The sequence below is a fragment of the Eucyclogobius newberryi genome, unplaced genomic scaffold, assembly GCF_026437365.1.
Source record: "Eucyclogobius newberryi isolate DKJ021-1_F unplaced genomic scaffold, fEucNew1.0.hap1 SCAF_4, whole genome shotgun sequence".
NCBI lineage: Eukaryota > Metazoa > Chordata > Actinopteri > Gobiiformes > Gobiidae > Eucyclogobius > Eucyclogobius newberryi.
In genome coordinates, this window is record NW_027316056.1 from 35911035 (window position 1) to 35938477 (window position 27443).

At 45.1% G+C, this 27443-nt stretch overlaps 1 protein-coding gene across 2 annotated transcripts in view; it reads left to right on the forward strand.

The window, feature by feature from the left end:
- Positions 1 to 1519: 1519 nt before the first annotated feature.
- Positions 1520 to 27443, forward strand: part of LOC140377102 (protein kinase C beta type-like) — a 40123-nt gene continuing 14199 nt past the window's right edge. The window contains exons 1-5 of one of the 2 annotated variants that reach the window (XM_072462400.1): positions 1520 to 1942; positions 2413 to 2444; positions 18898 to 18980; positions 22155 to 22266; positions 26425 to 26553. In XM_072462400.1, the coding sequence (XP_072318501.1) occupies positions 1779 to 1942; positions 2413 to 2444; positions 18898 to 18980; positions 22155 to 22266; positions 26425 to 26553 (520 nt within the window). In that variant the 5' untranslated portion in view covers positions 1520 to 1778. The remainder of the gene's footprint in view (positions 1943 to 2412; positions 2445 to 18897; positions 18981 to 22154; positions 22267 to 26424; positions 26554 to 27443) is intronic. The other variant, XM_072462399.1, reaches the window with a different exon arrangement.

The window sequence follows — 27443 nt, forward strand, 5'->3', positions numbered from 1 at the left end:
TCTGAAGGTGTCCACTCTGAAGGTGTCCTCTCTGAAGGTGTCCACTCTGAAGGTGTCCTATCTGAAGGTGTCCTCTGAAGGTGTCCACTCTGAAGGTGTCCTCTGAAGGTGTCCTCTCTGAAGGTGTCCACTTTGCAGATGTCCACTCTGAAGGTGTCCACTCTGAAGGTGTCCACTCTGAAGGTGTCCTCTCTGAAGGTGTCCACTCTGAAGGTGTCCTCTGAAGGTGTCCTCTGAAGGTGTCCTCTCTGAAGGTGTCCACTTTGCAGATGTCCACTCTGAAGGTGTCCACTCTGAAGGTGTGGTGTCCTCTCTGAAGGTGTCCACTCTGAAGGTGTCCCCTCTGAAGGTGTCCTCTCTGAAGGTGTCCACTGAAGGTGTTCCCTCTGAAGGTGTCCACTCTGAAGGTGTCCTCTGAAGGTGTCCTCTCTGAAGGTGTCCACTCTGAAGGTGTCCTCTCTGAAGGTGTCCTCTCTGAAGGTGTCCACTCTGAAGGTGTCCTCTCTGAAGGTGTCCTCTCTGAAGGTGTCCACTCTGAAGGTGTCCACTCTGAAGGTGTCCACTCTGAAGGTGTCCTCTGAAGGTGTCCTCTGAAGGTGTCCTCTCTGAAGGTGTCCACTTTGCAGATGTCCACTCTGAAGGTGTCCACTCTGAAGGTGTGGTGTCCTCTCTGAAGGTGTCCACTCTGAAGGTGTCCCCTCTGAAGGTGTCCTCTCTGAAGGTGTCCACTGAAGGTGTTCCCTCTGAAGGTGTCCACTCTGAAGGTGTCCTCTGAAGGTGTCCTCCGAAGGTGTCCTCTCTGAAGGTGTCCTCTCTGAAGGTGTCCACTCTGAAGGTGTCCTCTCTGAAGGTGTCCACTCTGAAGGTGTCCACTCTGAAGGTGTCCTCTCTGAAGGTGTCCTCTGAAGGTGTCCTCTCTGAAGGTGTCCACTCTGAAGGTGTCCTCTCTGAAGGTGTCCACTCTGAAGGTGTCCCCTCTGAAGGTGTCCACTCAGAAGGTGTCCCCTCTGAAGGTGTCCACTCTGAAGGTGTCCCCTGAAGGTGTCCTCTCTGAAGGTGTCCACTGAAGGTATCCACTCTGAAGGTGTCCACTCGGAAGGTGTCCACTCGGAAGGTGACCACTCGGAAGGTGTCCCCTCTGAAGGTGTCCCCTGAAGGTATCCAATCTGAAGGTGTCCACTCTGACGGTGTCCACTCTGAAGGTGTCCACTCTGAAGGTGTCCCCTGAAGGTATCCACTCTGACGGTGTCCCCTCTGAATGTGTCCCCTCTGAATGTGTCCCCTCGCGGGAGGACCCGGGGTCCAGGATCTGTTTTCTATCTCATGACTTTACATTTGGGTCTGAGGGACTTTCATGTCCTTTCACGTCCCCGCACGTGCCCGTGGAAGCCCCCCACGCTCTGCGCGTGCTGGACGCACCGCGTCAAATCCCGCGCGGTGGCTTTGAGGGTCCAGGCTTGGACGGGAGAGAGGCAGAGCGCGCCTCTCACCTTCTCTGTGTCCCCCGCGTCTTCTCATGTGAAAGTCTTACCCTCTGGTGAAAAAGGAAGCAGGCGGGGCGCGCCCCGCAGGAAGCAGCACGAGCGCAGCGGCGCGAGCTGGACGCAGCAGCAGCGCGACAAAAGGCGTTGAGCAGCACGAGCTACAACGAGGCGGTGACGGCGAGGGTCCAGCGGCGGACAGGGGGGAGGAGGGACGAACCGCTCTCCCACGCGCCCGCTCACGCTCCCCGGACTTTCGCGTCCCCGTTTTTTGGTCCCAAACGCTTCCTCGTTAAGATGGCTGACCCCAACAGCGATGGAGAGGTACCGGAGAGCGCGCGCGGGTTCGCCCGTCAGGGAGCCCTCCGCCAGAAGAACGTCCACGAGGTCAAGAACCACAAGTTCATCGCGCGCTTCTTCAAGCAGCCCACCTTCTGCAGCCACTGCACGGACTTCATCTGGTATGTGCGCGCGCGCGTGCGTGTGGTGTGTGTGTGTGCGCGTGTGCGTGTGCGGGGGACACAGGTGAGACACTTGCTGCGGCCTCCTTCCTCTCAGTCTCACACCGCAGTCTTTCACTCTGTCCCTGCACAAACACGCCATCGTGTTTTTCATATTGCGACAGCCGCGCGTGGTGGTCCGCCACAGCGGCCGATGCTGGCGTTTACCGCATCAGCAGAGGTGCTGCAGGAATGCCCCTGGAGACGGGCTCTGGAGACCTGGAGACACGGGCTCTGGAGACACGGGCTCTGGAGACCTGGAGACCTGGAGACACGGGCTCTGGAGACACGGGCTCTGGAGACACGGGCTCTGGAGACACGGGCTCTGGAGACGTGCGTGGGGGGTGTCCACCCTGCTGCCTGTGTCTGTGTCTGTCCGGCTGTTATGCTGGTGAATTCCTGGAGGTAACACTGGTGCTCTGTGTTCTCAGGGGCTTCGGGAAGCAGGGATTCCAGTGCCAAGGTAAGACTCATTCACAAATCCCTCCACTCCATGTGCTGCTGTGTGAACGTGAGCTCCAGTGCACCACTGCACACTCTGAGACATGTGTTCAGTGTGTTTAGAGTGTCCAGTGAGACCTGTGTCCAGTGAGACCTGTGTCCAGTGAGACCTGTGTCCAGTGAGACCTGTGTCCAGTGAGACCTGTGTCCAGTGAGACATGTGTCCAGTGTGTTCAGTGAGACATGTGTCCAGTGTGTTCAGTGAGACCTGTGTTCAGTGAGACACGTGTTCAGTGTGTTCAGTGAGACATGTGTTCAATGAGACATTTGTCCAGTGTGTTCAGTGAGACATGTGTCCAGTGTGTTCAGTGAGACCTGTGTTCAGTGTGTTCAGTGAGACACGTGTTCAGTGTGTTCAGTGAGACATGTGTTCAATGAGACATTTGTCCAGTGTGTTCAGTGAGACATGTGTCCAGTGTGTTCAGTGAGACGTGTGTTCAGTGAGACGTGTGTCCAGTGAGACCTGTGTCCAGTGAGACCTGTGTCCAGTGAGACATGTGTTCAGTGAGACATGTGTTCAATGAGACATGTGTCCAGTGTGTCCAGTGAGACCTGTGTCCAGTGTGTTCAGTGAGACCTGTGTCCAGTGTGTCCAGTGAGACATGTGTCCAGTGAGACATGTGTCCAGTGAGACATGTGTCCAGTGAGACATGTGTTCAGTGTGTTGGTGTTGCCCCTGAAGCAGGAGCTAGGTGGTGTGAATGGGCTGAAGAGCTGCTTCTTCAGACGCACCAGGATGTGTCTGTGGGTGATGTGTCTGTGGGCGATGTGTCTGTGGGCGATGTGTCTGTGGGCGATGTGTCTGTGGGCGATGTGTCTGTGGGCGATGTGTCTGTGGGCGATGTGTCTGTGGGCGATGTGTCTGTGGGCGATGTGTCTGTGGGCGATGTGTCTGTGGGCGATGTGTCTGTGGGTGATGTGTCTGTGGGTGGGCGATGTGTCTGTGGGTGGGCGATGTGTCTGTGGGTGATGTGTCTGTGGGTGATGTGTCTGTGGGTGGGTGATGTGTCTGTGGGTGATGTGTCTGTGGGTGGGTGATGTGTCTGTGGGTGGGTGATGTGTCTGTGGGTGGGTGATGTGTCTGTGGGTGATGTGTCTGTGGGTGATGTGTCTGTGGGTGATGTGTCTGTGGGTAGGCGATGTGTCTGTGGGTGGACGATGTGTCTGTGGGCGATGTGTCTGTGGGTGGGTGATGTGTCTGTGGGTGGGTGATGTGTCTGTGGGTGGGTGATGTGTCTGTGGGTGATGTGTCTGTGGGTGGGTGATGTGTCTGTGGGTGATGTGTCTGTGGGTGATGTGTCTGTGGGTGATGTGTCTGTGGGTGGGTGATGTGTCTGTGGGTGGGTGATGTGTCTGTGGGTGATGTGTCTGTGGGTGATGTGTCTGTGGGTGGACGATGTGTCTGTGGGTGGGCGATGTGTCTGTGGGTGGGCGATGTGTCTGGGGATGGGCGATGTGTCTGGGGGTGGGCGGGTGCTGTGTGGGCGGGTGCTGTGTGGGCGGGTGCTGTGTGGGCGGGTGTGTCTAGACATGGACCTTTGCACAAAATGGAGTGACTCTGGAGCGTGCCCTACTGTACGAGCGGCTGCAGTGTCACTTCCTTCTCTTTTTCTAAACTGGTGGTCTCTTCAGGTCATGTGACCAATGTTAGGACCAATCACAACGTCTCAACTCCTGATTCTGGAGCAGCTTTAGTGGATCTATAAGATCAAGAGCTCATGGCAGAGCAGAGCGAGACAGTATTTGTGCAGGAAATGTAACACACACACACGCCGCGCACACCACACACGCAAAACACACACACACACACACACACACACCATGCACATCGCACACACACACCTGTGTGGTAAAAGAGCCTCACACACAGTTTCCGCTCTGAGCTGTACTACATGTACTACATCCTCTGCTCTCACGACAGCGTTACATGTTGAGTTGTAGCTCACCTGAGGCTTCAGGTCAAAGGTCAAACATAATGTAAATGTCAGTCATCAATAATGGCACTCAATGTTTGGAACGACTGAATCCAATTCAATCAGAAGTTATTGATTTAGTGATTTTTAGCGCCTCAAGTGTTCAGTCCTAAACGAGTAGTTTAAGTGTGACTCACATGACACTGGCCTGTGCATGATATGTACTACTACTACTACTACTACTACTACTACCACTACTACCACTACTACCACTACTACCACTACAATTATAATATTATTATTAATAATTATTATATTTATAATAAGTGTAATTATTCCTCACACAGATCTTCAGTGTGTCATTGTTCCTCACACAGATCTTCAGTGTGTCATTGTTCCTCACACAGATCTTCATGTGTCATTGTTCCTCACACAGATCTTCAGTGTGTCATTGTTCCTGACACAGATCTTCAGTGTGTCATTGTTCCTGACACAGATCTTCAGTGTGTCATTGTTCCTGACACAGATCTTCAGTGTGTCATTGTTCCTGACACAGATCTTCAGTGTGTCATTGTTCCTCACACAGATCTTCAGTGTGTCATTGTTCCTGACACAGATCTTCAGTGTGTCATTGTTCCTCACACAGATCTTCAGTGTGTCATTGTTCCTGACACAGATCTTCAGTGTGTCATTGTTCCTGACACAGATCTTCAGTGTGTCATTGTTCCTGACACAGATCTTCAGTTTGTCATTGTTCCTGACACAGATCTTCAGTGTGTCATTGTTCCTCACACAGATCTTCAGTGTGTCATTGTTCCTGACACAGATCTTCAGTGTGTCATTGTTCCTGACACAGATCTTCAGTGTGTCATTGTTCCTGACACAGATCTTCAGTGTGTCATTGTTCCTCACACAGATCTTCAGTGTGTCATTGTTCCTGACACAGATCTTCAGTGTGTCATTGTTCCTGACACAGATCTTCAGTGTGTCATTGTTCCTGACACAGATCTTCAGTGTGTCATTGTTCCTCACACAGATCTTCAGCGTGTCATTGTTCCCCACACAGATCTTCATTGTGTCGTTATTTTTAAAATACATTTTTAACTAAAAAATTATAATTGTACTCGTCGTTACTTAAATAATAGTTAGTGGTCCTAATTTTAAAAAGCCATCCGTTTGTTTAAAAAAAACGACAATATGTTCTTTCCATTCACTCCAATGCACTTTTGTGTGTTGACTTTTTGACCATTTGCATATATTTAATGAATCTTTATCTTTTCCAAACAAAATCAAAACAGCCAAAGTTATTACATCTTTAAAAGTGGCGATCTGTTCTTCTATCACAGATATATCTATTTTAGGCTGGACAATTTTCTTGCCGTGCACAATCTGCTCCGTGTGACCAGTGTGGGCTTGACCCTTTGACCAGTGTGGGCTTGACCCTTTGACCAGAACAGGTGGAGCTTGTGGAGACAGTTTCTACTGGAATAAGGCCAAGAAGAAAAAGTTGTGTGTTTCCTGTAATCCGACAGAGCTGGATTTCAAAATAAAGAAAACACAACCTTAAACATTTTGTCGCATATTTACTGGCCGTACGTTTCGAGAATGTCAAATTGTGAGAGCGAATCCAAAAGCTGCGGGGGGGGGGAAATCACCTGTGGGGATCGTAAGATATGAAAATCGCTGCACTTTTGATAGGTTTCGTTTTACCCAAGCGTGCAGAGCGGCTTGGTCGGCACTAGATCATACACTCCTAACTCACGGAAGTCAGAATCAGTTAGGAGTGTATGATCTAGTGCCTGTGCAGTGGCGACAGGCACGCCCGGGGTAGCAGCGGTGAAGATATTTTGCGTGACGGTCAAAGTGCTCACATCACGTAGTGACAATAAGAAAAATAGTGCGACGCCGACACTGGCGCCTGTCATGGGTTTGTTCGCCACTTTCAACGTTCCGCATGGCGCGGAGCTGCCGCTGCTCTGTTTTCTGCTAATGGCTCTTTTCCTGTGGTTGGACTAGTAATGATGTAGAGAACTATTTTATTCAATACAGGGCTCAGATTAAAGATTTTCACTTGTGCAGCAGCAGCTGCTAAACAATCCGTTATTTTTTTCAAATTTGTATAGCAATTTGATAATTGCATAGCAAAACACGAAAGTGACTAACAATCAATATTTTCCATTGATCTAAAAAGATTATTTATTTCAAATGTATTTGTAAACATTCTATTAAAAACAAAAAAAAACTCTAAACAAATTAACTTTTAAACACTTTAAAAAAAAAAAAATTCAAAATAAAACTGAAAACTTGCAAATAAATTAGTTGTTGAACAAATTTATTAACACTAAGTCAGATGGCCTTATTTACAACTTTCTTCCATATCATCATCATCAATCAGATGACTTTTGCATGAGTCTCATTTACATATTAATTGTCTTTACACTCATAAAAAATATGTATTAAGCTTCTGATGGAAAGATAAAGGTCTATTTGACGTTCCATATCCAGCTATAAAACGTTTTCGTTTTGCTATTTGATGACGGTCCCTAAGCACTTGTCTCGGCTCTCCTCTTTCGGAGCAGTGGAATTCGCTGCGCCCAAAAAATGCGTATGATTTTTAAAAACGAGGTTGTAGTCACTTGGCAGTAGGGATGCAGACCTAAACCCACGTTCAGGTTCAAGTCCGGATTCGAATCCAGAGGTTTAGGTTCAGGTCCGGACCTAATGAGTCCGGCTGAACTCATGCCATATTTGCATAATGTTATAACAGCGTAACACAAGCTACTTGGCTAAATTAAGTTGAAGACACATGAACAAGGACGACTATCAAACACAAGGCTTAACTGCAGATTGAAATAAACTCAATTTATCTGGTTTATTCACTGTTTTTAACAGAAGTTAAAACTTACAAATCACAAGCTACGAGCTGCTAACACACATTCATGTGTTTTACTAGAGGAACAACTTCTGAACAAGAGCATGTTGAGTATTGGTATTAGGGCAGCTGTTTCAGCTGATATTATGTTTGTCAAGTGTATTACTGGTTTGACTGGGCTGTTCCCACACCTGAAGTTTAATGCCTTTTAGATACATTTCCACTATTTAATTTTGCAGATCCATTGGCATCAAAGTCATGTAAAAACCTTCAAAAACTAGCATAACAGTCAACTAGAACCACTATAAATCAATCAACTCAAAAATAGAATATGAAAATATTTTACACTACACACAATACATCATATTAACAGCATTAAACACAAGACCATATTTAACAACTGTAGAATACAAATACTATTACAAAATATAAGCTCCAATTAATGAATCCAGCAATTAAACAATATGACTTTCACTTAGTATTTACTTAGATGTATAAATATGTATATTGCACATTAACCCACCTACATCACACCACAACATAATACAGTTATTTTATTCATATTGTAGCGACCCTAGTCTCTAGTGTGTGTGTGTGGTCTCTGGGGCGGAGCTAAGAGCGGGCTCAGGAGACCAGGTGGTTTTTGATTTTATTGTTCTATCACCATGGTTACGGCCAACATTAACCAACTCTGTTCAAGAAATAAAGTGACAACTTGTGAGCACTAAACCAGCATTACTGACCTGAGCGAGAAGTTACAATATTTACACCCAAACCAAACCAAAGCACAACCCGCTCCTTTAACAAGCGTCTTAAACTAACTCACAAGCGGCGACGCACGCGGCGGCTTAAAACGGTTCAAATAAAGCCAGCGATCTTAAAGATCTCGCGTCTTTAAACTCATTGCGCCGGCTTCAACTTCTGCCGCGGGGAAGACTCGTGCGTCGCTGATGGCTCCGGGCTTACTACTTCTAGAACGTAAAGGATATAGAATGTGAGTGGTAGATTTTGTATGAGTCCAGAACTGAATCACCGGGGTTTCAGTTTTTTTGGACCTGAACCGAAATGTTTTTACAAGTCCGAATCCGGTCCTGCGGAACGGTACACATCCCTACTTGGCAGTGTAAATATGAGTATTTTGGCATGTGAATGATCTGCAAAGGCTTTTACGTTTAGGAACTATTGTCCTCGGAAGTCCGAATCTGTGGCTAACTTTACCGCACTGTGGCTCCTGCCACTTTCAAACTCGCGATCAGAGACAGCAGTGGGACTTGTCATGTCAACACGGCGTCCTACAGTTGTGTCATGCCTTTTGTTGACGATCGATTGGCGAGTGATCAATACTTTTAGGCGCTTTGGTTATACAATTGAACACAATTTTTTGTATCGCAAAAGCTGTGATACAAAAACACTTTTCTGACGAATGCATCGCATTTGAGAGAAATTGCGTTGCATTTTGCGATAAGATACCGCTTATTCTGAACCCTGCAATATCTGCATACCAATAAGGCCACTTCAATGCACAGCGGTCACTTCTGAGAAAAGAAAACTGTCTGCAAAACCTGTGCGAGGATTTTGAAATGTATTTAAAAGTTGAATTGACGAGTCTTATTTCCTCGTGGCGTGGACTGCCGATTAGTCCTGCCACGTATCAATCATAAAACTCACCTGCAGCCGCGTGCAGCTCGTCCCCAGGAGAGCAGCACGTGTCCCTGTGTCTAAGATCATTGATCTATCATAATATAGTTCCCTCAGTGTACAGGACAAAATTAAAATGGAGAAAGACAGTTCAAGCTCAGAAGAGACAGAAATCTACGGGAGACGAGAGATGCGATGCGATCCGTCGCACTAATAAACAAATGCACGTGTGGCAACGAGGCTTTTCTCTGCGTCCGCACGGGGGGAGTGCGCATGCGCACTTCCGCTTGAGTTCTCAAATCGGTAAAAAATCGTCCATTACGCCTTTAAAAAAAGATTAAAAATCCGGAAGAAAACATCTTTTGAAATTATATATATATTTCATCCGCCTGTGCAATATATTTCATTTAAAAATCCGTAAACCAAGTAATAAAATAACTGCGGCCTAATATATTTTTAATTGGCAAAAACAGCGCGGTGAACATACCCACAGCGATTCCTATGCACAAACTGGACGTGCTACACTACAGTCCACGATTATTGTTGCAGTTGTACAGCGGCGGAAGGCAGCGTAGCGTATGTGCACGCTGAGAAAATCAGGATGCAACACGTCGGGGGCGTTTGAGCGGCGGACTATGGAAAGACTAAAGAGAACGTCAGACTAAAGAGACTGACAGCGCTCGGCGTTCTCTTTATTTACGCCAGACGTCGCTCGGTGTTAAAAAGCGCCGCTTTATTTTGTAAAAGCGCTGTAAAATACGCCACGATAGTGTGAGTGTGATCACATTGGCTTTCCATATCGGACGCTTTGGACACACCACCAGAGCGGCCCAGAGGGAGGGAAAGAGCGAAGAGGAGACATGTAGTTCCATAGTGTAATCTTACATGTAAATGCTTTTTTCATTATTCACAAATCTGTTTGTTGTTAGCGTGAGCCAAAGGAAAGTGACTTTCTCAAAGTTTCAAGCCCCTCCCCTGAGCGTTACCATGGAGCTCATCTCACTAATAAATTGTATAATGCTTAAAAGAGCTACAATGAGAGGCCAATAAGCATACTTTCATATTGTTTAATTCATTTCTGGCCATTTTATTTTTAAATGAATGTGATGTATTAAAGAGTGGGGAAGTTAATTGTTTAAAATATATATATATATATATATATATATATATATATATATATATATATATATATATATATATATATATATATAATGTTTTCTTACTTTTTTCTGATAATTGTGAATAATCGTGATATTTCTCCATGATAATCGTGACTAAAATGAATATTTTGACATCCTTTATAACAAGACAAACAAAAGTCACCCAAAAGCTAATAAAACGAGGAAATATGAGGTGTATGTAGCACTTGGCTTCACTGTGACTGAGGTGGAGACGAGGAAAGACCACCGTGTCTACTGTGTCTTTAATGTTGCCAAATAAATTACACATCAATAAAACACTTGTGACCGGTTCAGAATTAGCCATGTTGACGGGGACGTAAAAATAATTATTTCAAGGCTTGAGGTTACCGGAACACTTTTTTTTTTGGCCTGGATAAAAAAAGAGTATACAGTGTGTTTTCATAGATCCAAGCGAGGCCTTTGACTCTGTTGATCATAAACAAACTGTATATAGAGGGATATAGTGTCAAAGGAACTGCTCTCACCGGCTGAAAACATATCTAATGGAGATCAAAGGGTGTTCCACAGGGCTCCGCGTTGGGCCCCACATTGTTTATTACGTGCATGGATGTTGTTGTCGAGGCAACGGACAAACTGAGCTGTTTTCTTTTTGCAGACGACACCGGTCTCTGTAGCTCAGGAATCGGCCAATCACAATGAATGCAGACTGTAGAAAATGATCTTTAAAAAAAAAATAAAAGAATGGTTTGATATCAACAAGCTTTCAATGAATGAAACCAAATGCATTATCTTTGGGAATAGAAACATGAAGAACCTAACTATAACATGGAGTGTCTGTACAATCAAATTATTAGCTATTCTTTTTAATGAAAATATAAATTGGAAAAGGCACATTGCTGTAATTCAGACAGTCACATTTTTGCCATAATGGGTCAAATTAAACTACTTTTAAGTGAAAATTCACTTAATCTATTGTACAATAGTTTCATGTGGAAATAAGTAACATCAACCTTATTTTTTTACTCCAAAAGAAGGCTGTTGGCATTGTTAATCATGCAGACTATTTTGCACCATCAAATCCCATTTTCGTTCACTTAAAAATATAAAAATGATTTGATCTTGTGGATATGAGCAGCGCTGTAGTGATGGCGTAGAATCACCTCCCTGTGAACAGAAGTCCACACAACCTCAGAAAACGAGGCGTATTCAAACTCATTAAGACCAGAACTAAAACGGGTTTAAAATGTGTATTTGCGATATTAAGGCGTTGGCGCTGCGCGTAGCAAACACGGAAACGGGCTTCACATGCTCCCGGGGCCGCACGCCGTTTCCGTGGCCGCGCGCAGGGTCCGTCACAGACTCGCGCAGGATTATGACGAAAAATTGCTTCACACGCTCTTATCTTTTGATTTGAATACCGCTTTTTATATTTCATTTAAAGCTATTTTGCGTTGTCGGTGGTACTTTATTAAAACCTTTTTTATAATAATTTATTTTATTTATATTGTAGAAATCAATAATCTAAGTGCGGCGGATCCGTAAACCAAGTAATAAAATAACTGTGGCCTAACAGGGTCAGTAGATGCCTTCAAAAGGAGGTATAAAACATTTGAAAACTATAAATCCATGTTTATAGTTTGTATACAGCGTAATGAAATCTAAATTTCCCCATGTGTGGACAATAACGGATTATCTTATTTTAATGTATAGTCTTATGTGTTGAATAGTGTTAAGCATTATAAATATTGCTATTGTTTAGGCTAAACTCTAAGTCTCTTGTGGTTGTTGAGTACATTCTTGTCAAGCTGAACAGTCTAAAATCTTATTTATCTGATTACTTGTTCAGTAACAGGGTTTTTGCTCCAGATTGGCACTTTTAAAGAGCGGAAACTCCGTTCAAAAGGGAACGAGGGAAATGTCTCGTCTCTAAATATGATGTAAATTAAGTTGATTTGTGTAAAATCTTTAAACATTTTGCATTTGCTCTTGAGATCTGCAGCCCAATGTGAAAGAATGGAACTGGAAGGAGGATGACCAAACCCAGTTGTCTTGTGCAGAATGAGGAACGCTGGTGTTGTCGGTGCGTTTAAGTGACAGTGCTATTGATTACAGCACGATTTATCAGTGGACGAAATGCTATCGTTGTCGTTGAGAGTGGGTCCAGCCAATACAGTATTGATTACAGGACGGGCTGGTGTCAGTGCGGTTGTGGTTGTGACGGTGCAGCTGGAGCGAGGCGCAGCGCCGGATAAATTAATTAAGTGACTTCAAAGTGTGAGGCCTCGAGATATTCAGATGCAGTTTAGCTCAGAGCGTCTCCATGTTTATAATGTGAATAAATATGTTCTATTTATTATTTTTATCAGAATTATGAATGTGAAAATCCTAAAGAGATAAAGTGAAATGAATGAAACTGTGATGAATAGATGAATATGCTGCTGCTGCTGCTGCTGCTAATGCTGCTGCTGCTGCTGCTGCTGCTGCTAATGCTGCTGCTGCTGCTGCTGCTAATGCTGCTGCTGCTGCTGCTGCTAATGCTGCTGCTGCTGCTGCTAATGCTGCTGCTGCTGCTGCTGCTAATGCTGCTGCTAATGCTGCTGCTGCTGCTAATGCTGCTGCTAATGCTGCTGCTGCTGCTAATGCTGCTGCTGCTGCTGCTGCTGCTGCTGCTGCTGCTGCTGCTGCTGCTGCTGCTGCTAATGCTGCTGCTGCTGCTGCTGCTAATGCTGCTGCTGCTGCTGCTGCTGCTGCTAATGCTGCTGCTGCTGCTAATGCTGCTGCTGCTGCTGCTGTAGAACGAGGTGTTACTTTTACTCATGATGTGAGAAGACAAATCTGCTTCATTTTGACCTCAACATCTCCGTGGTAGATATAAGTGACAATACTTCAAATATTGGGCTGTCACAATATATATGCCCCTGAGATATATATATATATATTATATATATATATTATATATATTATATATATTATATATATATTTATATATATTATATATATATATATATATATATATATATATATCGACTTAAGGTGAAGTCATGGTTCAGTGCAGTGGGCGCTGCAGTGCAGATCTTTGTGCTCGGCTCGCTCAGGACGGCTGGAGGATTTGATCTATGGAGCTTGTTTATTACGAGCTGCTTTGCTTGAATTCTTAGAAGATGCATCTCACTCATTGTGCTTCCCCTGATCGGACCCTCTGATTCGGACCCCCTGACCCCTGATCCGACCCCCTGACCGCTGATCGGACCCCTGACAATCCGCTCTCATACGTGTTGGACGCTTCTTTGACGTTTTGCTGCAGGTGAATCTGCAGCACACGCTCAGAGTTTTGGGGTCTTCCTCGTGCCGCTCAGAGCAGGTCTTCCTCTGCAGCACACGCTCAGAGCAGGTCTTCCTCTGCAGCACACGCTCAGAGCAGGTCTTCCTCTGCAGCACACGCTCAGAGCAGGTCTTCCTCTGCAGCACACGCTCAGAGCAGGTCTTCTGCACCTCAAACGTCTCATGCACCTCACTCATGCACCTCAAACGTCTCGTGCCTCTGCACCTCAAACGTTTCATGCACCTCAAACGTCTCATGCACCTCAAACGTCCCATGCACCTCAAACGTCTCATGCACCTCAAACATTTCATGCACCTCAAACGTCTCATGCACCTCAAACGTCTCATGCACCTCAAACGTCTCATGCACCTCAAACGTCTCATGCACCTCAAACGTCTCATGTCTCATGCACCTCAAACGTCTCATGTCTCATGCACCTCAAACGTCTCATGTCTCTGCACCTCAAAAGTCTCATGTCTCATGCACCTCAAACGTCTCATGCCTCTGCACCTCAAACGTCTCATGCACCTCAAACGTCTCATGCACCTCAAACGTCTCATGCACCTCAAACGTCTCATGCACCTCAAACGTCTCATGCACCTCAAACGTCTCATGCACCTCAAACGTCTCATGCACCTCAAACGTCTCATGCACCTCAAACGTCTCATGCCTCTGCACCTCAAACGTCTCATGTCTCATGCACCTCAAACGTCTCATGTTTCATGCACCTCAAACGTCTCATGCACCTCAAACGTCTCATGCCTCTGCACCTCAAACGTCTCATGTCTCATGCACCTCAAACGTCTCATGCACCTCAAACGTCTCATGCCTCTGCACCTCAAACGTCTCATGTCTCATGCACCTCAAACGTCTCATGTCTCATGCACCTCAAACGTCTCATGCACCTCAAACGTCTCGTCCTTCGGGCCTCGGACTCGAGCAGACGCTTGTGAATGTACTTGTCCCTCACATGTGAGCGCTTGCTGCTCTGGTGTACTTGTCCCTCACATGTGAGCGCTTGCTGCTCTGGTGTACTTGTCCCTCACATGTGAGCGCTTGCTGCTCTGGTGTACTTGTCCCTCACATGTGAGCGCTTGCTGCTCTGGTGTACTTGTCCCTCACATGTGAGCGCTTGCTGCTCTGACGGTCCATGTGCTCCTGCTGGTGTGACTTGTGTGAAGAAGCTCGTGGTGATGGTCCTGCTGTTCTCCTGATGGCTCCATGTTTGTGCACGGCTCTGATTTGCTGCTAGCGCTGTCTGTCAGACACATGGAGCGCTCAGAGAAGACTCCACCGTAGGGCTCAGCCTGGTTGCTAGGCAACAGAGCAGGGACTTTCTCGGCGGGTCACTGGGCCCGTGTTGAGCTGTGTGTTTGTGCACGTGTGCGAGTATGAGTGACAAAGCAGATTTCTGAAGACACTAATTCAGTTTGTGCTGTTTTAGTGGAAAAACACACACACACAGACGCACACACACACGCAGACACACACACGCACACGCAGACACACACACACACGCACACACAGACGCAGACACACACACACGCACACACAGACGCAGACACAGACGCACACGCAGACACACACACACACACACACACACAGACAGACGCAGACACACACACACACGCAGACACACAGACACACACACACACGCACACGCAGACGCAGACACACACACACGCACACACGCACACACAGACGCAGACACACACACACACACACGCACACACACACGCACACACAGACGCACACACACACGCACACACAGACGCACACACACACGCACACACACACACGCACACACGCACACACAGACGCAGACACACACACACACACACGCACACACACACGCACACACAGACGCACACACACACGCACACACAGACGCACACACACACGCACACACACACACGCAGACACACGCACACACGCACACGCACACACAGACGCAGACACACACACACACAGACGCACACACACACGCACACACACACGCACACACAGACGCACACACACACGCACACACACGCACACACACACGCACACACACACGCACACACGCACACACACACACGCAGACACACGCACACGCACACACACACACACACGCACACGCAGACACACGCACACACACACACACACACACTGCACCTCCTCCTCAGTGTCACAGACCCAGCTGTGGCCCCTCCCTCACCGCACACACGCGTCACATCATTTCCTGGAGACTGATCCTAATCCTTAATCACTTCTTGTCTAAACTTCACCTCAAACCAAACCTTAATCTGACCCAGATCCACGTCTGAACTCACGTTGAGCTAATGAGAAAGGATTCACTCCATGAGGACCTGATATTGTCCTCATAAGGGAGGAAGGTCCTTGTGAGTAGAGTTTGTACACAGAGTTTAGTCCCCACGCTGCGCTAAACACTCTCTCGCACACTTATCTCATCTATCTGTGGCCTCCATGCTGTTCCCTCTCTCCTTCTCGCTCTTCCCTCTCTCCTTCTCGCTCTTCCTTCTCTCATTCTCGCTCTTCCCTCTCTCCTTCTCGCCTCTCTCCTTCTCGCCTCTCTCCTTCTCGCCTCTCTCCTTCTCGCTCTTCACTCTCTCCTTCTCGCTCTTCCCTCTCTCCTTCTCGCTCTTCCTTCTCTCCTTCTCGCTCTTCCCTCTCTCCTTCTCGCTCTTCCCTCTCTCCTTCTCTCCTTCTCGCCTCTCTCCTTCTCTCCTTCTCGCCTCTCTCCTTCTCGCTCTTCACTCTCTCCTTCTCGCTCTTCCCTCTCTCTTTCTCGCTCCTTCTCGCTCTTCCCTCTCTCCTTCTCACTCTTCCTTCTCTCCTTCTCGCTCTTCCCTCTCTCCTTCTCGCTCTTTCCTCTCTCCTTCTCGCTCTTTCTCGCTCCTTCTCGCTCTTCCCTCTCTCCTTCTCGATCTTCCCTCGCTCCTTCTCGCTCTTCCCTCTCTCCTTCTCGCTCCTTCTCGCTCTTCCCTCTCTCCTTCTCACTCTTCCCTCTCTCCTTCTCGCTCTTCCCTCTCTCCTTCTCGATCTTCCCTCTCTCCTTCTCGCTCTTCCCTCTCTCCTTCACTCTTCCCTCTCTCCTTCTCGCTCTTCCCTCTCTCCTTCTCGCTCTTCCCTCTCTCCTTCACTCTTCCCTCTCTCCTTCTCGCTCTTCCCTCTCTCCTTCGCTCTTCCCTCTCTCCTTCACTCTTCCCTCTCTCCTTCACTCTTCCCTCTCTCCTTCACTCTTCCCTCTCTCCTTCTCGCTCTTCCCTCTCTCCTTCACTCTTCCCTCTCTCCTTCTCGCTCTTCCCTCTCTCCTTCTCGCTCTTCCCTCTCTCCTTCTCGCTCTTCCCTCTCTCCTTCGCTCTTCCCTCTCTCCTTCACTCTTCCCTCTCTCCTTCACTCTTCCCTCTCTCCTTCACTCTTCCCTCTCTCCTTCACTCTTCCCTCTCTCCTTCACTCTTCCCTCTCTCCTTCTCGCTCTTCCCTCTCTCCTTCTCGCTCTTCCCTCTCTCCTTCTCGCTCTTCCCTCTCTCCTTCTCGCTCTTCCCTCTCTCCTTCTCACTAATCCCTCTCTCCTTCTCACTAATCCCTCTCTCCTTCTCGCTCTTCTCTCTCTCCTTCTCGCTCTTCCCTCTCTCCTTCTCGCTCTTCTCTCTAACCTTCTGCTCTCGTAGTAAACACACTGAACACTCTGTGGCTCAGCGGCGCTTAAACTGCACCGACCTGAAATGAGTCTCAGGTATCTGCCTGTGCGACTGGCCCACCCACTTCCCTCACAAACGGCTGCACACAAATATGTAAACAGAGCGAGCTGCGCCGCGGCACAGAGCGGGGCGGGGCGCGGGGCGGGGCACAGAGCGGGGCGGGGCACGGGGCGGGGCACGGGGCGGGGCACGGGGCGGGGCACGGGGCGGGGCACAGAGCGGGCGGCACAGAGCGGGCGGCACAGAGCGGGCGGCACAGAGCGGGCGCCAGGGCACAGAGCGGGGGGAGCGGGCACAGAGCGGGCGTAGCAGTGTGAATGAGTGATGGATCTACATGTGCAATACTGTAGGGTCGGCGTGGAATGGGACATGTATTATTCTTCGTTACATTATACACTATACATTCAGATCGTTGCTAAAACACTTCCGTGACCTGAGAAACGACACAATTTTTTTCGTGGACTTGTTTTCACTTCTTGCAGTGATGAGGAACTGTTTATACAACTGGCCAAGATGTTCTAAATATAGGAATACATTTGTGACTGAACACGTCTGCAATTATCCCCCAGACCCTGAGGATTTGTATTAATGTGGAAGAAACTACATGTTCCTCACGTGGAAACTACAGTACTTTTAATGACAGTGTGTCCACTCAAACTGATGCTCAGATACACAGTACTGCAGTAACTGGGATTAAACCTGAAACGAAACACAAAGACGGGACTAAACCAGGACTAAAATGGGACCAAACCAAGTCTACATCAGAATTGGCTCAAACTGGGACCAGTACAGTACAAATGTGAATATTGTGAAAAGTTGTGTAACGTACACACTGATACTTGTATTTGTAGCTCTCTCAGCACTTGTCCTTAACGTTCATTCAGACGACTCTTTGAACTCAAGAGTAAAAATAGGGCTGCAAAAGTATCTATTGGAATATGGTCTGACGCAATAAACGATATCCCAATAATAACGAGGCCGTCCATCTGACAAGGAGGAAAAAGCCAACAAAGATGCAATACAAGGTTCGATGTTTGAAGAAGATTAGACTATAGTGGGCCACACGTTCCTCCATTTAAAGGCGATTTTTCAATTTTTTTTTACGTTTTTCCCCACGTCGGAAAAGCCTGATAACTCCCTCAGTGTTGGCGAAATCTTTATGGCATTGACTGTATCAAAGTTTTGCTGCAGTGTTCATTTCAATTCAAGTGAAATTCCAATTTGAAAAGAGGCAAATCGCCAAGTTCCATCATTTCCTCCACAAGCTACAAAAGACTCGTTTGTTTTAGTCAATTCTCCTGAACGCATTTTTAAACAGTGAACTTTGAACAGAATCCTATTATTAAAAACTAAAATTGCAAATCTAATCGCGATCACAATATTCCGTATAAATATTGGAATTTTATATTTTTTTTCCCAAATCGTTCAGCCCTAAGTCAAGGCGCCATTGTACAAAAAATTCCAGCTTTCACCTGCCACTCAGACACGCCCACAGCTCTGTTCTGACTTTGCTCTTTAAATGTCTTTTACAGTTTTGAGCTGGAAGTCTATGGACCCGTTTTTAGAGCAACATTGGGATTAGAACAAAATCCCAGGAAAAGCATACGACATGTTTTCTTTAAGGCTGTAAACCGTCATTGTCTTTGGAGCGTGTTTTGTGTGTTATCTGCTTCGAGCGGGAGATTGTGAGGTTTAGACACTAAATCTAAGTAAAGTCTGACGCAGCTCTCATGTGGTGAACGCCGAATTCTCCCAAAACGTTTTTTTTTTTCACCTTTTTGCCATTCTTCTGACGCTCCGTTCTTCTCTTGCCTTTTTTTGCAGTGTGCTGTTTTGTGGTCCACAAGCGTTGCCATGAATACGTCACCTTTTCATGTCCGGGGGCTGACAAGGGGCCTGCCTCCGACGTGAGTACAACACCAACACCACCAGCACTAACCCCAACACGCTCGGCTTAGGACGCCACGACAACAGCAAGTTAAATATTCATTCTTGGTCACTTATTGGCTCGTCCCATTAATGACATTAGCCCAGTCAGCAGCACATTTAACAATTGTCCATGTGTGCGTGTCTTAAATGACTTCCTGTAAGTACACAGACACGCACGCACACACACACAGGCCTGTTTCCTGCTGACTTGTCCATCTTTAACCATTCTTAGACATATCAGAGAGGGAAATGTGCTGCGTGGCTTCTCCAGCTAACGACCCTTCTCTTTGTGACACTTAAACTGTTTGAAAAGCATTGTGACTTGTGTTGACGTATCAATATTCTTCAAAGTGTGCGTTTTTTTTTCCAAAATGTTGCATGATATACTCAGTGGTATGAAAATGTCACAATGTTTTGTTTTTCCTGGACCGGTTTCTCAAAAGATTAGTCTAAATTCAGATGTACTATTTAGTCATGTTTTAGACTTAATCTTGAACTGATTTGATAAGTTACCAGTTAAAAGATGTGGTGCCACCAGCAGAGCAAAGCATTTCTTTAGTCAGACTTTGCGTGCTGGAGAATCATCGTTTTAGGTCGAATTCTCAGTACAATTTGAAGCAGAGTCTGTTCGATTGGGACTTAAGTCGCTTTATTGTCTTTCTCTGAGCTGGTCCAGTTCACGTTCACAAAACACTTATCAGTCCAACCAAATGTCCAGTAAGATTCCTGTCCACCTCACCTGTAGAGGCGCTGTGTACAACATCAGCCAAAGAACGACAGAGAAACATGAGGGAGAGACTCAGAGCTCTGCCTGATCCGCTTCACTTCAACAAACTTGGAGCAGGACTTCTGTTATCACATTATCACATTTACAGTATTCTCCGGACTATAAGGCGCGCTTAAAAGCCTTTAATTTTCTCAAAAAACGACAGTGCGCCTTATAATCCAGTTCACCGTATTATATGGATTAATTGTGGTTGTGCTCACTGACCTCGAAGCGATCTTGTGTGGTGCACGTCTTGTTTTGTTTAATGCGCCTTATAACCCGGTGCGCCTTGTATATGAAAAATGATCAAAAATAGACCATTCATTGACAGTGCGCCTTATAGTGCGGAAAATACGGTACCTGTCCAGCTTAATACTGGATGAATAATTGGCCACTTTTCCCCCATTAAATCCAGCAAAAGTGAAAATAAAGTGTTTGTTTGCGTGTTCACGATGACCCAAACGAACCGGAGCAGCCAGGCAAACAAATCCTGATTTGAAGCATAAGTGAATTTTTGATGTACCTTTGATGTACTTGCATTATGATTTGGTGGCGATGCAAAGTAATTTTGTCTGATTTGAGTGCAGTGATTGTACTTGGAGTAATAAAAACTGGTGCTCTTCTGAAGTAGGCCAAGACTTGAAATTGAGGAAATGTCTTCCTTGATGCAGCCAAAGCCGTCCTGAGAGGCAAAATTATTGCAGGAGGAATGGGCCACCTCAGGTTTTCGGCCTTCTTTCACCTGCTCCAATTTCACTTTTCCCGTCTCAAACTCGACACAAAGTCAATCGCTGTCCGCACCTGATGTACTGAAAACGGGTCCAAATGCTCATTCCAGCATTGTCGAATCAAACAAAGACGTTCTCGCAGGAACCAAAGGATTCTCCCGCAAGAGAGAATCCACCAAACGCCTCGACCCAGGCCACCACATAAAACGCCCAAAAAAGAAGCTAGGTTTATCAAAAAACGCCGTTGCCAAAACCCAAAGAAATACAACTGAGTTTAAGTATTTGTCTTAAAACTCCAAAAGCTTCAACTTGCCCCAATCTGTATTATGGCCGAGCGCTAAATCCACAGCAGATGACCTACCAACCAAACTTAAAACAACATAAAACAGGGAACCGGGAAGGTCAGCAAAGGTCAGGGTGTGTATGGATGAATGGTCAGGTCTTATGGAAGTATCGTGTAGAACAGAAGGGAAAAGGAACGGCGCAAACACGTGGCCGGCGTCATCTGAGGGAGACACGTGGGCACCAAGTCCACCCGTGCCCACCTCTAATTGTAAGTCTTGGTATCAATACTTGCGTTCACCTTCTAAATATACGCAAACATGCTAGTGACTATTGACCGCAGGACGCAAACTTAAAAACCAGGTATTACAATAATTATAGACTTGGATACGCCGCATGCAACACGAGAGGAGGATCTGCAACCAGAAAGTGCTGTGGCCTAAAGGAAGTGAAGAAAAGCCCTGAAATCCCCCGTTTACCACACTGGAGATTGTTCTACTTTCACTACAGGGTATTTTATCACTTTGTCTGAAGAACAATGCAATATTCCAGATTACACAATAATAGTACATTGAGTGTATCGTCAAGAAGAAAACCAAAATGCTGTAAAAGAGTATTAAAAAGGGGAAAAAAACGTTCTGCGCAAGCTTTCAAACAAGAGTACAAGGTATTACGTGTTTCTTTTTACCGTCCATTGACACTTTTGTGATTCTTTTTCACCTCCAACACTTTGACGAATTGCAAAAATACAATCTGATTATTGTTATCGCAATGATTTATTTTTGATCTGTTAATATACCAAGAAGAACACAAGTAACCATTATTTCTCTACTACTTAAGGGGGCCTCTTTACGCAAGATATTTTTCTGTTCTTACTCTTCTGCGAAATGTATATTCTTTACATGGGACTCATTATGTACGCCCATTTTGTACTAGTTTGCATAGAAGTGTATCTGATTGTTCTGTCTGTATTCATTGCAAAGCCTCGACACAAAGCGGAGCATCCTGATCGATGAGTAAACACACTTTTAACCATCTGCCTGGGTCCTGGTCTTTATGTACGACGCACCACTTTATTACAAATGGCGTTGTTGGCAGGATTTCCCCCCCCCCACAGAAATTCCACTGTTCTTAAATAAATGTTTCTAAGAGAGCAAAATAATGTGTCTCTTGTTGACACATTAGGGCTAACTAAACCATTATTTACAGTACACGTCAACGCTGCTTAACGCTAAACCAGAGAACACATGCTTTTCTTCACCGCACAATTCAATCACTGGGCCTTTTAATTGAATTTGTGTCCCTAACGGCCAGAGATAGGCGCTCTCAGCACTCGACTTAATGGGAATAATGAACGGCCTTTTCCCTGTGCGCAGGATCCCCGGAGCAAACACAAGTTCAGGGTGCACACGTACTCCAGCCCCACCTTCTGCGACCACTGCGGCTCGCTGCTCTACGGCCTCCTCCATCAAGGCATGAAGTGTGACCGTAAGTACCAAACGCGCGCCGTACGATGTAGACGGGGGATTGTAACGTGGACGGTTGGGTTTGGACTCCTCTAGGGCTAGATTTTGTTATATTTACGTAGTTACCTTTTTCTGTTCTTGCTCGGTCTGCCTCTGGTGCTACATGTATCTTGTCTAGTGGAGGGTTCGCCGCCTGCTTTTCTCCAGGCCAAGTTACAAGTCATGTCTGTGGAGAGGCTAACCCACAGAACATGAAGAGTGCAAATAAACAAAAAAGAGACCCACATGACTTGCGGCACATTTTGTCCAGTGTGTAAGTCCCATGTGGTCTAAAGTCTGTCAAGTTTGTCCATTTCCAAATTAAGTCGGAATGTATATTTATTCAAAACAAATTGAACGTCTCTTATAGTTTTGGTCCAGTGCGATTGTTGGTTCGGTTTGTGTCATCCATTTCGTTGTCATGAATTCTGCTCCAAAGGTATCCATAGCAGGAGTTCTGAGGCCCAAATACATAGTTGTGAAGTCAAATTGGAAATGAGGGCACCACAAAAAGTTTTTGGCGTTATGAACCTCGGTCCAATAATTATGAACCATAGGATGATCCCAAAACAAACGAGACGGATGGATAATATAGAATAAATGTTGTCATACTGTGAACAAACCGCCAGCCAAAGCAATATAGACCAGACCCTCCACTAGAAAGGGTTTTTGTTGTACCTTTATCACATCACGCATAAAGGATTATAGGTCTAAGCTCTGTTGACAGTACATCAATAATAGTCATTGGTGTTTAGATTACTGTAGGGCAGAGACGAGTTAATCAATTTGTCGCAACTAATTAATTATTTAAATTGATGTAGTAATAAAACCAATTGTTTTCTGGATCTTCCGCAGAGAAGACAGAGCAACAGTTACATTAAAATGACACAGGAAACATGGACTTTCTGTAATGATCAACATGCCCTCCACTTTAGCGTCTAATTTGGTAAAAATCTCATTCATAGGCCTTTAGAATATTAAACGGTTAATATTCAAATAATATTCAGATAATTTACTGCACAGGTAAGACCCTGTGAGTTCAATTCACTAAATTTAGACTAAATTATGAAATAAGATAAGTCAAATAACAATCCCATTTCTGATAAGGTTAGGTGTTAGCATAGACTTTATTTAGGGTAAACTGTATGTGACCCAGTGCATTGTTACAAACACTGGACTGGTCTATATAAATCAGGTGGGCTGTATGATGGAGGAAATACGATATAAAATGATACGTTGAAAGAATTTTCGCACAGAACTGTACCAAGAACTAACTCCGGCTGTGTTGACACGGCAACAGAGGCTCCAAACGTGTCCAACTGGCTCCAGCTCCAACAAGCAATGACATGAACAGTACAACTAGTATGTAGTAAGTATTCAGGACTATAAACCCAACCCAAGACAGGATAAACCCAACGTTTTTCCAAATCTCAAAACATATTTCCCAACAAAGTCACTGTTGTATGTCTGACTTGACAATAGCTGCACCCTAAACAGGAGCTAAAAAGTACCTAAAGTTTACTCTCTGCGAACACGCTTCAAATGGCAAGAGTTATTTCTCTTCAAAGACATGACAACGATCCTTTTGTGAGATGATCATCATAAATGTTTCGTGTGGAGCTTTAGTGTTGATGTCGTGAGCGGCACAAACCTGGTTTTATTAGAGTTATTGTAGAGGCGTTTTGTTTTATTATCTGGCAAACACAACTGTGCCGTCGCGGTAATCTTCACCTCCAACTTATTTGTGTGTGTCATGCAAATACATTTTCCTGGGATTATGTCACTGACAGACCTCTTTGTTTGCGTTACGGGGAAATGTTCCGAGAAATATTGCGCCAACACGCGGCCAGCGCTTTGCCAGTGTCACTGTTTGGACAAACAATCAGAGTAATGTGCTCTACAGGACGGGCATCCGGAGTAATAATCCAGCTGTACGGATCTCTGACAAGTGGAAAATATCTGTCACTTCCCCCTCTGACTCACGAGATGAAATCGGCTTCACTACAGCTTTATTGTAGATTAAACAATGTACTTTTAAAACCCTCTCGAGTTACATTTCAGCCAAAAGGTGATTTCACCACACTTAAAAGCACCGCCTCTCCACAGGCCTGACTCCTAACCTGGCCTGATGTCGCCACGTGAACCGGTTTAGCAGCCGTTACTTCCAAGGAAATGGTGTGTTTCAGAAGAATGAGGAACAATGATCCGAGCACGATTGCGATAACGGAGTGAATCCTGAAACACAGACATGTGCTCAGGTCCTGACTAACTTTTTTAGGCTGTTAAAATGGCAGACGTTTGACCCTCACGTTGAACCGATAATGTCAGTGTTTGTAGGATTCTCTTCCATTTTAAGACAAACCCTCTTCTCTTCATCCACGAGGTGTAAAACCATCGCATACGTTCATAGTTTTTCCAGTTTACACGGACTATTTTGAAGTTAAACAATGAAAATTTTATGTATTCACATTTTTAGATTTTTATTATTAAACAAAAAGGCCAAATAACGACTGGTCACGGCTGTAAATCCATCACATTACTGCAGAAAATATGGCAATTATTTTTCAACTCCTAGTAATAAACCAAATCATAATTAAAGCGCCCCCTACAGGTTGGACCACTCATTAAACTAAAACGTGGTTAAGATATTTAGAATCTTGCTAAACAAATTGCATTGCAAATTTTTTAGGTTTATAAGTTTGTAATTGACATCACACTAGGAAATCACGCAGCAAACACTGGGCCAAAACTCATCTTGTCTCAAAATTAAAAAAAAAAAAAATACAAATAAAAATATATGAGAGTGACTTTATTTTGTTGAATTCATGTTTAGAGTCAAAAAAGTTGTTTGTTTGTGTAAATTCTGCATAAACTTTGACTGGAACAAGTGTCCCTGGTGTGATGTCACTTCCTGTCATTTTCTACATAGTTTTAAACATTTTCTACAGAAATACCTGCTTGATTGGTGTAAAACTATCATTTATATGTACAACAGGTATAAATAAATACAGTCAAAATTAGAAAGTCGTAAAAAACTGTCATACGTCACTTTTAAAATCAGCAGAAAATCCAGAATCAAACACTTTAGTTTTATTTAATTTGGAGATTTATTTATGGCTCAATCACTGACATAATCAATATTAAACCTGAAAAATATTGCTCAATAAATAAATGTCAGATAAATAAGACTATTATCATGACATTTGCTAATAGTGATTGTATTTATATGTTACTACACAGTTCCTAAACTACACTGCACGTTTCGTCCGTGTAATTAACCGCTCGTCTGCGGCGATGGGCCGTGTCCCGGGAGGTGAGGCGAGGAACCCTAAACGCCGCGGCGCCGGGTCACGCCTCTTTAACTTTTAATCGCCGGTGGAGCTCGGGTGGCGCCGTAAGCGGAGCCGTGTGGTCTGAACGCACCAGATTCACCAGATGGAACGAGGCCATAACTTTCCTCTGAAGGGCCGAGCTCACAGTGAACGCACGCTGACCTCTGGTGGACGCGGCGAGCAGTCACACCCACAGACTGCGTTTCTATGTTTCCATGTAGACGGGTTCAGTTCAAAAAGCAGCACAACAACAACAACAATCCAAAACTCAACTGGGTTCCTAGGACATTTGAACAAAAGTAAAAAAGCATTCATGAAGTAATTCTGTTTGACTTATTTTGGGGGCAGTGTTCGACTTGTACACAACATGGTTTATTGTACTTACAATAACCTTTTAGTTTGTTTATTACTACGTTAATGAGCTGTCAGTCTATAACAATGCAACCAATTGGAGTGAAAGATCTAGTTTGTTCCGACAGAGAAAGGAAAGTGTAAATAATATTGAGTATAATGGAGTATTTTTACTTTACCAACAATAATACTCAAATTGGTACAAAATGACACAAAAATTATGTTAAAAAAATCTATTATATACAATAAAATCCAGATTATTTTAAATTTAAAGCAGAGTTTTACTTACATTTTTTAAAACCCAAAGCGTTTTATTTATAAGCAATAATAAGTTATAGTTGCAAAAAGAATAGCGGCGTGTTCTGTGATTTAAAGAGTAGTAATGGTTTGCAGTACTTTTCTTGTGTTGTGTGCTGTTCCTTAAGCGCTGTGTGTTGTTGTTATTGTTGTTGTTGCAGACTGTATGATGAACATCCATAAGCGATGCGTGGCCAACGTGCCCAGCCTGTGCGGGACGGACCACACGGAGCGGCGAGGGCGCATCCACATCACGGCTCAGATCAACGGAGACAGCCTCAGCGTCAAAAGTGAGTCGCCGTGGAGACCAGCTCAACAAACCATTCATCTCATTTAAAAGATCCTAAACGATGACCATGACTCCGCGCCCCCAGGGCCTAAACAGGGCTCCGGACAACACGCTCGCACTGACAGAGGATCGGCTCCAATTAAAACCAAGATGATCAATTACTCTGTCAATTAAAATGTGATTAAATGGAATATCTTTATTAGTGAACAGTTATGGAAATTACTAAGATGATATTGATTTATGGATTGAATTACCCTGACTTAAGCTCCCAGATAAGATAAAGACAGCTCTAGTGTTGTTCGTTAGTGGCGCCGAGTGTTATTCATGACTAAAATTATATGGATTATATTTGGATTCATTATTATCTCTTAGTAGTTGTGTGTATTTCCAGGATCTTGTGTGTAAATTCTGCTAATTGGGCGGCTGGCACTGGCCCCGCCCCCTTGTAAACCGGCTTTAGCCCCTTTTATCCCGAGCGGCTCTGAGTTTGTCTCTCAGGAGAAGTGAGGACACTTTCCTTTTCACGGGCCGCGGTTCAAAAAGAAAAACATTTAAAAAAAACCTAAATAAAATCTGAGACAAATGTAAGGAACGACACAAATACACAAATGCACAGGACATGTCTTTTACGAGCCTCGCTATTAGCTTCGTATCTGCCCCAAAACTCACACTGGAAAGTCCATTAGGAGATCAATGAGCCAACGATCGGCCCACATCTGTAGCGGCCCGAGTGGACACGTGCCCCGCCCACTTCAGATTGATTTTGGGCCAGCGCCACTAAACTGCTGTTAAGTGTTGTCAAACGTACGCAAGCAGGCCACTTTATCCAGAGCAGCAGAAGCCGGGATTTGTATTTAATCGAAGAGAACTTAAACAGGATTTAAACAGGAT